This window comes from Microtus oregoni, unplaced genomic scaffold (assembly GCF_018167655.1).
Source record: "Microtus oregoni isolate MIOR12 unplaced genomic scaffold, Mior012 000018F_ref0000195, whole genome shotgun sequence".
Taxonomy (NCBI): domain Eukaryota; kingdom Metazoa; phylum Chordata; class Mammalia; order Rodentia; family Cricetidae; genus Microtus; species Microtus oregoni.
The window spans coordinates 8,479,445-8,491,817 of NW_024543077.1; the positions used below are offsets into that span (position 1 = coordinate 8,479,445).

General features: G+C 38.4%; 1 protein-coding gene across 1 annotated transcript in view; it reads right to left on the minus strand.

The window, feature by feature from the left end:
- Window positions 1-6,763: 6,763 nt before the first annotated feature.
- Window positions 6,764-12,373, minus strand: part of LOC121458979 (guanine nucleotide-binding protein G(t) subunit alpha-3) — a 38,377-nt gene continuing 32,767 nt past the window's right edge. Inside the window, exons 6-8 of the mRNA XM_041668426.1 lie at window positions 11,481-11,610; window positions 11,131-11,284; window positions 6,764-6,954 (exon numbers count right to left, since the gene is read on the minus strand). Coding sequence (XP_041524360.1) covers window positions 6,764-6,954; window positions 11,131-11,284; window positions 11,481-11,610 — 475 coding nt within the window. The remainder of the gene's footprint in view (window positions 6,955-11,130; window positions 11,285-11,480; window positions 11,611-12,373) is intronic.

Genomic DNA, 12,373 nt, shown 5'->3' on the forward strand with positions numbered 1-12,373 from the left:
CCCTCAAACTCATTGCCTCTTTTCTTTAATTATCATCACACATGAACACATTCAAGAAAACCTTGGTAAAAGTACAATAGCACTCTACTGAACAATCTGCTTCATATGTTACATATTATATTTAGGGACATGTATATAATATATATCCATACAGACCCATACCCCCCACACACAGAGTAAGAGAGAGAGAGAGAGAGAGAGAGAGAGAGAGAGAGAAAGAGAGAGAAAGAAATAGAAAGAAATACAACCTACCTAGTCAGTCTGCTTAATGTTATTTGTATGTATTTATCTGTGAGTTGACAATTTGGTATTGGATAACCAATGTGGGGGGCAGGGGCTCTTCCATGTAGAAGGCTATTTTTCCTCCTCTCAGCATTGCCAGTTGCCTGTATTTCTTTATATAAGGTTGAGTCCCTATAAACTTTCCCGTTATACCATGGGATTCTTATTGTTGTTCAGGTCTTGTTTAGGTAGTTATGTGACTGAGACTTAACAGGTGTCGCTTCTCTGAGGTTCCAAATCAAAGTAACTTTGTGTAACAAGCTTTCTTTTCAGACTATTTTTTTTGGATTGCCAGCCCACAAATAATGACGTAGATATTTATTATTAATTATGACAGCTTGGCCTTTAGTTCAGGTTTGTTTCCAATAAGCTCATATAAGAAAACTGACCCATTTTTTTTTTAAATCTACATTCTGCCACAAGGCTTTTACCTTTCCTTAGTACATCAAAGCCAAATTTCTCTGAGCCTGCCGGCAAAATTCATGCCTAGATTCCTCGTCTTCTTCTTCCCTCTCCCCACCATACCTGCCTATTGTCTCCTGCCTAGCTAGTACCACTCAGCTCTTTATTAAACAGATCAGAGGCACCTTAGGCAGAGATACCTCTTTACAATGTACACAGATAATACACAACAACTTTGAGATTTCTTCTCACCCCAGTCAGAATCACAAAAACTTAACAAAACCACTGCCAACAAATGCTTTCAAGTTTGTGGAGAAACAGGAGACCTTATTCAGTGTTGGTGGGATTGCAAACTGGTTTATCCATTCTTGATATCTATATTGAAAATCCTCAAAAAAAAAAAACTAAAAGAAAAAAAAAACGAAAAGAAATCTGTCATATACCGTTACACCATGGAGTGACTTGCCATTTTATCAAAGAAATGAGCGTCCTTCTCCACAGATACTCGCTCATCTATGTTCATTGCTGTTCTCGTCACAAGAGCCAGGAAATGGAAACATCCTACTTATCCTTCAGCTGAGGAATGGATAAAAAAATGTGATATATTTATGCACAGGAACACTATTCAGTTGTAAAGAAAAAATAAAATTTGGAAGTAAATGGACGGAATTGTAATGGATCATATTGAGTAAGGTAACCCAGATCAGAAAGACACATATTTCATGTTATCTTTCATCTGTAGTTCCTAACTCTAAGTCTTCAGAAATCAGTGCGCAACTCTAGAGTATCCTCAGAGCTGAGGCAAGTAAATGGCGCTATGGGGATGGGGATGTTCAACAGTAGAGAGGGGAATAGCAAGATACAAATGATTTGAAGGGAGAATGGGAAAAGTGGGGCAGGGGAACTTAATTAGGAACCAGAGAGAGCAATACAGAAAAAGGAAAACAGTAAATTAAGAGTAAGGGCATACGAAGAAGTTAAAAGGAACCGTATTATTTTCTATCTAGCTAAAATTATACATAATTCTGTTTTAATAGATGAAAACAGGAAACCCTCTTGAATAAGAAATCAGGAAAGATACAGTGTCATCATGAATGGTAGTCACCTTGGAATCCAGAAAACCAGATGGTTAGTATGCCAGTCATAATTTAACAAATGATTGTCTAAAATAAATAAAAAATATTCAATTTGTGCAAGAACTAGCTTTTTAACCATCAAGCTGTTTCAATTGGTTGAGACTCCTGTAGTTTGTCTGTAGGGAATCCATCCTTCAGGAGAATTTATTCCCAGAGATCCTTCATGAAATGCCTGGTGGGCGACTTCTTGTTGGTATCTCAGAGTTTAGTGAAATTTATAGAAGTGCAGAGTATAAAACGTAACCTACCATCCAAACAAAGGATTATAATAGAAAATTACACGAGTTCACTTATTGCAAGCTTCTTCGTTGTTTTGGTTTATTTTATTGCAGAATGGGGGATTGACCATGTGCTGAGCCCCGACTATAGACTTTTTATGTAATTTACTTGTGAAATGTGAACGCAGAGACTTCAAAGAGGCAGAGAACAGTGATTATATTTTAAGTCTGAACACTGGAAATCGGTGCATGATTGAATAAAGTGAGTTGTGTGACTTAGCAAAGCACATTCCTCCAGACTCCTCTTGGCATGTCTGTACCGTCATCCTTTTTGCACGAGGAGCAGCAAAGGCTGTTCTTTAGAGAAAGGCCAGAGATTCTCTTCCATCCTCCTCTAGAGGACAACAGTGTGGGAAGCTCACGGACATTCTTCTCAGGCTGTGGTCTCAGATAATGAACCACCACATAATCAAGCTGTGTCCTACAGCCTTCATAGAACCTTTTATATCTACACAGAGAAGAATTATTTAAAACAAGTATTTGTATCTACTGTGGTAAATTATTTATGGGTATTTTGATGAGTAAAGTATCCACATTTTATGTTGTGGAAATGCCATGTCATGGTTGTCAGTATCAGTTCATACTTAGTATTACATATGAAAAGAGATGTCAAGGGATGGCCTGTGTACCTGTACACTCTGTGGATTGACAGAATTGCTCTCTTTGCTTAACTCTGTGAGGAACACAATTGTTTCTTTGCTGGTGAATAATCTTATATTCCTTGCATAAAAATATCCACTTGCACATTCATATACTTAGGTGGAAACAAATTTATATTTTTAAAATTTATTTGTTTAGTTTCTTTCTGTGTGTGTGGGGAGGTACCACTGAGTGTCTGTGCACTACTCCTGAGAATTAGCCCTTTCTTTATCCTGTGATGGTTCAGGGGTCAAACTCAGGTTGTCAGGCTTGGGGACAAGTGCCTTTATTTGGGAACTATCTCATGAACCCAATTTGCAAATTCTTAAGTTTGTAAATAAAATTGTAGCAGGTGTCATCATCTCTGGATGGGATGCTCTATATGCCAAACCTATGCTGAGCGCTGTTACAGTCATCTAAGTTTTTTTCTCCAGTCTGAGATTTTTAACAGGTTAAAATAAAAATATTCTCCATTGGCCATAAAAAACTTTAATATTTGAATCTTTCCTTGCCATAACAGAAAACTTAGTGTTATGCATTGAAACAAAATACAATAATTTTCAATCACATATGTATGCTTGGTTTTATGACAATTTGGCTACTTTAGAAAACATGTCTTTCAAGTAAAGTAATGGTTTTGACTACGAGTCTTATGCATTATTCCTTATCTGGAAGGTTCAGAGTAATTGGAGAGCCATTCCTGTCCCCATGATATAAATTAGGGTGCTTTCTTCCTTCATGTGACTCTTTCCTTCCTCACCGGTGTGGAAAATGTGGTTGGAAGGAAAACGTGTGTCATTACAAATGCAAACGGGTCAGAAAGGATGGCATAGGGAAAGATTTCCTGTGATGTGGTGGAGTGATGGTTGGGAAAAACACTGCAATAAACAGAGTAATAGAATGTCTGCCATTAGCAGCGGCATTGTACTGTGATTTACCGTTTTCTGATAGAACACCCATTAATGAGCAGCCAGTTGGTTACAACTCACAGCATAGATGCTGTGAACCCTCAGATTGTTGTCTTGTGCTCAACATTGTTAGGGTGTGTTTGCACGATGTTAGTTAACCAGCATTTGAAATATTGTACAGAATAAAGAGGACATATTTAAAAATTAATCACCACTCAGATTTAAACAAAAGTCACTAAATGTATAATAAGACCAAGCAAGGAATATACATCTGCATACTTCTACAGTTAGAGATGCTTCCATGGCCTGTGACGTATAGACTTACGCTGTTTTCTGTGATCATCAGGAGACAAGCACACACTGCTGCCACAGCAGGACAGTATGAACTGAGATTCTTCATATGCCTCTGATAGATGTTTCATCAATGTGGTCGTTAATCTAAACTACAGCTGCAACACTTGGTTTGGAAACCTAATGTAAGTGTGCCCCCATGTGGCTGCAGAATTGCTTGTAAAAAAATGTCTTCAGAAAAGGATTCACTGAAGTAGAATGGGTTTTTTAGAGAATGATCACTCCAATAAAAATAGAATTAGTCTACGTGACAGAGCTCATAACTTCTGCCGTAATTCTTACAAATATTTTATGTTCCTCACTCACACATTTTAGCCTGTGTTTCTCTGACTCTGAAATGATAAAGCCGCATACACGCACACTCAAAAAATGTTTTTATTTTTTCTTGTGTTTATATTGCTTCCTGTTGTCAAGCTGAAATAATTCCCAGCTACTATTTCAAGGCACATTCTGTGCTTACATGGAGTGATGGACCAGGAAATACCGTTTGTACTAGAGCATGTTCAGGGCGTAACAATCTTGGTTGCCCATTTATGAGATGTGTGAAGACTGCTTTATCCACTTTGCTTGCATCAATAAGGTAGATGACATTTATGACGCATAAATATTTTTCGTTCTACAGAATGTGGAATTCCCCTTTCAGGAAGCATCTTGTCTCATAGTCACCAGCTCTCACAATATTTTGGTATGAAGGTATCATTGACCATTTAGCAATCCCCTTATCACTCTATTCTTATCTGCTGACTGGCCAGCTCGTGCACAATCTAAGGATGCTTCTGTGAGATGCTGTTGGTTACTGACTGTCCAATCAGGAGCCTGAGTGTACAATCAGACTGGTGTCATCATTTCAGTCAATTTAGCACCACTGTTCTTTGTGGGAATTTCTCAGGCATTGGTCATTCTTCCTACAATTTCTTATCATAACTTTTCTTAACCCCATCTGTAAAAGTAGATTTGATTTTAAAGATCACAACAATGAAAACATGAACATTTGCTTTGCTCCCTACTAAAAATCCTGCTTCTTAATTGAAGTTAATACCTAGTACTGTTTTCTATATTGTGCAAGATTCTTTTTATGTTCAATTGTAGGAAAGAGTCAATAATCACTTTGTCTACCCAACTCTTTTCTAGACCCCAGACTTGCTGGGAATAATTGTACATGCTTGTAATAGCACCAATAGAAGGAGTCTGAGGATCAGGAGTAGGCGATGGTAAACTCAAGACTTTTGTGGGATACATGAGTTCAAAAAATAATTATGTATTTTGTAAAGACAAATTGAAATATTTTGACTTCTTCATTAGAAAGTGAAAACTAGGGTTAATTAATTTAAAGTAATATCAAAATAATAATAATATTATTATTTCAAACAATACACCTTTCCCTTTCTGGGACAATTCTCTGAGAAAAATAGATTAGAGTGGGAGAAACAAAAGCAGTGGAAAAATCTAAAATATTTGATTTCTGAATTTAGAATATTATGACACTGCCTGTCTCCATCAAAATGCTGGATGGTTGTCAGAGAATTGCTGATTCTCGTCCACAAAGCTTTATCAGTTAGCCGAACTAATCAACTCTTCATGTTTCTCTTGTTCTTGATATCTTATAGTCTGTAATAATGTATAGGCTCTACATAATTTAACGTTAAAACTGATTACATTTTGAGTGATTTTTTTTACCTCTTTTGTGGTTTTTAATGGGGAGTGATCAGGCACAGATAACCCAGTGAGAATTGTTCCCCAACTTTAGATGGATCTATGTGCTTACACTGAAAATGTGTTTGTTCTGTGGCAGTGTGATAGCTCTCAGAGACCAAGATGCCAAGGTCGCCCTGAGCTATAGATTGGCAAATGATTTATTTTTTGTTCTTTGCATCACTCTTTTCTTGTTAAAAAAAATCAAATTAATCTGTCATGAATGATTATAAATTTGATGCACTAGTCTGAAAATCTGTTTATATATTCATTTCCACAAATGCCAAAGGATAAATGACATCAAAAGGTGCTTCAAGATTAAAAGAGCAGACACCTTTATCTTTGTGTACGATGCTTCAACTTGTAGGGCACCAATTTAAAGTTAAAACAGACCACTAAGGTCCAACAGAGAAGTTCAGTAGCTATTATTTAAATCTCTCCTGTTTGCTGCTATTTCTCAAATCCACAAGACAGAAAACTTTCTATTAAGTGAACCCCTTTCTCTTGCAATCTTAATAGTCACCCCAAAGCCCAGGTTATCACTTGCAATAACATCCCACACAACTTAGAAATATTGTATATGTTTATTTTACATATGCAATTTCACATCAACAAAAGCATGTACTGTGTATGCTTCGTGGCAATGAAGGGCAGGTCACCAAAACATACCTTGTATCATTTTTGTACAGTTCCTGTAGTACAGACATGACATTGAATAGCAAAACCTAGCTGGGGGATGTAATTTATTCTTTTATTAAAAATTGGTCAATTGTAGCTCATCTCCAAGAAAGTTTAGTAACATGAGTATATATTGTTATAGTTACCAAGATAAATCAAATTCTATATAGAGAATGTCAGAAACTCTACCCCCCCCCATGCCCCTAGGAAATAAAACTTTATCCAGATACAGTTGATAATACAGCAGTAACATTTTTGTGTGAAAGTTTTGTTTTATAATTCGAGTTACATTTCTAGATAAGTTAGTATCTACCTAAACTAATCACACAGCCCCTTGAGCACCTTGAATGTCTTTGAACAGACTACAACCATCACAAATATAAGATAAAGTGGTGGCTCAGAAGAGCCCACAGTCTTTGAGATTCTCTTTTATTATTATGTCTGTCACCGCATCAAACACGAATTTGACGTTTTGGGTATCAGTAGCACAGGTCATGTGAGAGTAGATTTCCTTATCTTCCTTTTTTAAATTCAGGTCTAGAAACTGGTTCTTGATGTAGTTCCCTGCATCTTCGAATGTATTTGGTCCTTATTGAGCAAAGAGACGAAAGCAGTAAATATTAATCACATCTTACAAGTCATAGAGCTATAAAGAGCACCATCAAGTTATAGGAAGTGTGCTATGTGATGTATGGAGTCTTAAGAACACCACCTCTCGACTCCAAAGTCAAGGTGTCAATGGTCAGATACTAGAGATTTGTGCAGGACCTACACAACATTACACACACACACACACACACACACACACACACAAACACACGTGCATTGTATTCTATAATTCTATATCAGCTCTGCTGGGATTTCTGAGAGTTGTATGTCAATTCCTTTGGGTGCGTATGTAACAACCTTGAAGAAGAGGAGGATATGAATCTGGGGGTCAGGAAAATGTTAGATATTGGATGGTCTAGAGGGAGGAAGGGGGAGAAATGATGCAATGATAATTTAAATTTTAAAACACTTAAAAACTGACATCACAAGGTGAGTGACAGATAACTGTCTCTCTCTCATACACATACAAATACTGCATCTTGTGATCCTGCATAAGGTTTAATACAAGCTAAAAGAGAAACTAAGTGAGACCGTGGCAGACTAGTTTGCAGAAACAGGTAGTATTGAGCAAGGTCTTAAGAGAGAGTTGAGAAGAATAAAAGGATGAAGCAAAGCCAAAATGTGCAATGCATCATGGTCTGTAGTATCCCCAGCCCCAGTCCTTCTGGATGGAGGTGTGAAATAGATTGACATTTTGAAGATCTATTCAGATGGAAATGAGTGAAATTTTGTAGAGGCAGTGTACGAATCAAATAGAATGAGAGGTAAGGAAACTCATTGTCTTGGCTGGCAGAGGAGCTGAGCTGAGGCGTGGAATGGTATAGAGAGTGACTCTTGACGCCTTGCATGAAGAAAGTTAAGCCTGAGAAACTCTACTAGAATGGCACCCAGAGCAGATGGAAAAGGGCAGTAGAAAACAGTAAAACTGGTCAATAACTCTTTCAATAGATTAGCTTCGCACCAGAATAGATGTGTTGAAGACATGGCAGAAAGGACCCCAAAGTCTTTCTAATGGATACATGTTTTGCTTTCAAACTTCCTTGTTGCTCAAAGCAAACTTCTAGGATGAAGATAAAGTCTTCAAACTATAGAACACAACTATGCTGGGAAGGTGACTTAGTAGAAGAGGTCTTGCCTAGCATGCACAGACCATGAGTTCAACACCCAGTTCTAGTAAAGAAATGAACACATAAAGAAACAAGTAAATTAAAACACAATAAGATAAAACAAACAGAATGAAGATAAAAAAAAAACTTGGAAAGGAAATCCTGACAGGAATACAAAATCACTGTCATCCTTGCTAGTGAGAATGCCAAAGGTTCCTTCCAATCTCTGGGGAAGATGAGACACTGAGTCATCCCAGCAGTTTGAGATTCTGAAAAATGTGAAACTATAATAATATTAGAAACATCTGTAGTTTCTAGATTTTGGAAGGATGGAGAGGGCGTATATAGGTGAAGCCTATGTGATAGTAGGCCAACAGAACTATTTCATATGATGCTATATTAATTCTCTAGTTTGGATCTGAATGTCCTCCAAAGGCCCATTTGTTACAGGTTTGGTTCCTAACATGGTACCAGTTGATGTAGTAGAAACTCTTAAGAGGTGGGGCCTCATGGGAGGTTTTTTTTTAGCTACTAAGCTTGTGCATTCAAAGCGGCCTGTGGGATGCCCCTCTCTTTCTTTCTTGCTTCCTTCTTGAGAGGGGGCTAAAAGGACCTGCCATGCCACACTTCATTGTCACAGACTTACAAAAGTAACACTGCCAACTGAACATTGGTTGTGACTTCAAAAACTATGAGATTTGATAACCTACTTTTCTCTTTGTCAGCTGATTTACCTCAGATATTTGTTCTCTTAACAGAAAACTAATTAACATGGCATGCATTTAGCAAAACACATAGAACTATCAGACACAGAGAGCAAACCCTAATTACACTGTGGATTTCAATTAATTATGTGTCAACATCATTCCATCAATTACAGCAAGTACACTGCATCAATATAAGATGTTAACTAATAGGATACTATGTTAGGGGAAACCGAGAAGGTACATAAAATCTCAACTCTCAAAGGATTTATTTCCATGTGAACAAAACCTTCTCTAAGAAGCTGTAGTAAATATGAATCCCTTAACGATGTCTTTATTTAACCTCTACCATGAAATACAGGTTCATAATTGTATTGATCACACTATAGATGTATAGACATTATAAATGATGTCTGTGATTCTAGAATGACACACTAAAAATTAACTAAAAATTAATTAGTGACTGCCATGATCTTCGTACTTTGTGTATGTAAATTTTGATTTATAGTTATGTTTAAATTATGACTATTTCCATATTAGATAATTTTATCAATAAGAGTATATCTAAGTACTTAAAAATGAGTCTTTAAAGGTAAATTAACCCTTTCATGTGACACTAATGACTTAGTAGTTACTAACTGACACGATCAGCAGTCAAATATGGGGACCTCAGGAGGGCAGAGAAAGAGAAGTACAACTGTTTACAAATTCATTCCTCCTGTTCATTGGCCACACTGTATATTCTGAAGAGCCACTGAGCTCCAATGTGATATTGCAAGCTTTAGTTAGGGTGGCATTACAGTGACGTTATTATGTGGCAGGTAATATAGCTTGCAGTATCATTGGACATGTTTGCAGAGCAGCTACTCTCTCCTATCTAATATTTTCCAATTTGTTCCATTTGGAGTTTGCTTTGAGATACACAGTACAGCAAATTTCCTCTTTATCTGAGAGATTGTGTTCAGCTGAATCACAGTCATGTTAAGGAGAGTAGTGAAAGAGATATCTTGATAGACAGGCCATTGTGGAATTAGGGAGAAACCTGATTGTAGGGAAATTCCCAGGAATCCATGAGGATGACCCCAGAGAAGACTCCTAGCAATAGTGGAGAGGGTACTGGAACTGGTCTTCTCCTGTAATCAGATTGATGACCCCCTAATTGTCATCATAGAACCATCATCCAGTAACTGATGGAAGGAGATGCAGTGATCCACAACCAAGCATGGGGCTGAGCTCCATCAAAGAGATGGAAGAGGAATTATATGAGCAAGGGGGTTCAAGATCATGACAGAGATACCCACAGAGACAGCTGACCTGAGCTTATGGATCCTCGTGGACTCTGGACTGACAGCTGGAGAGCCTTCTTAGAGCCTAACTAGGTCCCCTGCATGTGAGTGACAGTTGTGTGGCTTGGTCTGTTTGTGTGGCCCATGGCAGTGGGACCAGGCTCTATCCCTGGTACCTGAGCTGGCTTTTTGGAGTCTATTCTCTATGAAAGGATGCTTTGCTCAGTCTTCATGCAGGTGAGGAGGGGTTTGGTCCTGCCTCTACTTGATGTGCCAGGCTTTGTTGACTTCCCATGGGAGACCTTACCCTTTCTGAGGAGTGGACCGGGGTTGGGTGGGAGGGTGGTGGGGAGGAGAAGAAGGCAGGGAGGGAGAGGGTACTGTGGTTGGCATGTAAATGAACAATAAAATAAAATAAAAGGATCCAAATAGGAGGGCAGGGGAGATGGCTTAGCCAGTATACTGACTAACATACAAACAGGAGGGCTTGAGTTTGGACCCCCAGAACTGACGTATAAACCAGGGTGTGGCAGTGGGCTTCTGCAACTCCCAGCCTGGGGTGAGGGGGAAGATGGGGACAAGTGGATTCATGAAGGTCATTGGTTAGCAAGTTTATGTGCATAGATGAATTACAAGATAATCATATCTCAAAAAGAAATAAGGGATGAGGACTGGGGATATTGCTCAGAGTTTATAAGCACTTAGAGCTCTCTTAAAGGACCTGCATGTGGTTCAAAGAACCTACATGGTGGCCCACTCTTCTCTGTAATTCCAGTTTCAGAGTATCCAGAGTCCTATCCCATCCTCCAAGGGCACTATATAATGTGGTGCACATAAACTCATTACTGAGCTCGCACACACACATGGTGAAAATTAACCATTTTTTTTAAAGCTGGAGAGTAATTGAAGACATAGGTAACAGTCTTGAGATTGCACGGACATGCACACAACTTGCATGCACACCCACACACACATACACATACACTGTGGGGTACACAACATGTGGGTCCATGGGTCTTATAGCAGCTCACTATCTAGAATGGAGGGAAGCAACATTACCAGTGTACTCTGGGAAGCAGATGCTGAGGTGAACCCTGGTCACTTTTTCCTGGAAGAGATCTTTCTTGTTGAGAAAGAGAACAATGGAAGTGGTCGCGAAATACTTGTGATTGCAGATGCTGTTGAATAGGTGAAGACTTTCGTGCATTCTATTCTGTGGCATAAAGAATGAGACTGTGTAAGGTTATTATCTGCAGAGTTTGGGCGTGGGCATCACAAGCAAGGACCTAGGTACTGTGGACATTAGTGAGGGGGGCATTTGGTTGGGAAGGGCAGGGCTACAACTGGGCAGCACTGTTTGGTGTGCCTTAGCTTCTCTCCCCTTCCTCCACCTCTTACATTGGACTTACCACCTCTTCATCTTCGACAAGCACCATGTCATAGGCGCTGAGTGCAGCACAGAATATGATGCACGTCACTCCTTCAAAGCAGTGGATCCATTTCTTTCTCTCTGACCTCTGCCCACCGACATCAAACATTCTGTAAAAAAATAAAATGAAAAATTAATCCTCCAAGTCTTGTTGAATTGTTGACATTGGCCGCATATTTTGATATACTTAAAATGCATTCTTTGATTTCTGTTGCATAATTTGATAAGGGACTACAGGAAAAAGGGAAAATTCATGAGTAGAAATGAGTAGAATAATTTTCACACTAACTTGAGCAATTGGAAATTTTAACGCACTTTAAAATATAAGTCTTAGAAGACTTTGATAAGAGTTTATACATATTTTCAAGAGTGAATAGACTAGAAAGACTAGAAGATTGGGTACAACATTCTGATACGAGGATTCTCTTTGCTCTCTTCTTAGAATTCTTTTTATTCAAACAATTAGCTTGTGTTCTGTGCTAACGCTGATTTCAATCAGTTTATATGAAGATGAAAAGATATGATTGCTATTTTCAAAGATCTTGATGGCTGCAGAGAGCTATACATGCAAGTGATCATAATATTATGTGATTAAATATTCAAATATTCAAAGAGCATGTCAGTACAGGGTGGGGTTTAAGTCAGTCTGCAGGATCACGAAAATCACTCCCAGGAGGGGTTTGAATGTGTGGACTGAGTTCTACATTAATAAATTAGTAACAGTTTTCATGGATAGAGAGAACTGAGAAGTAGATAGCGCTACTCTTTCCCTTTTCTGCAGGTACCGCACATCGAAAACGAAATTTCCATTTCACTTCCATCTTTACATGCCCCTCAGGACAAGAGCAAAAGTATCCTAGCTGACTGCCCCCT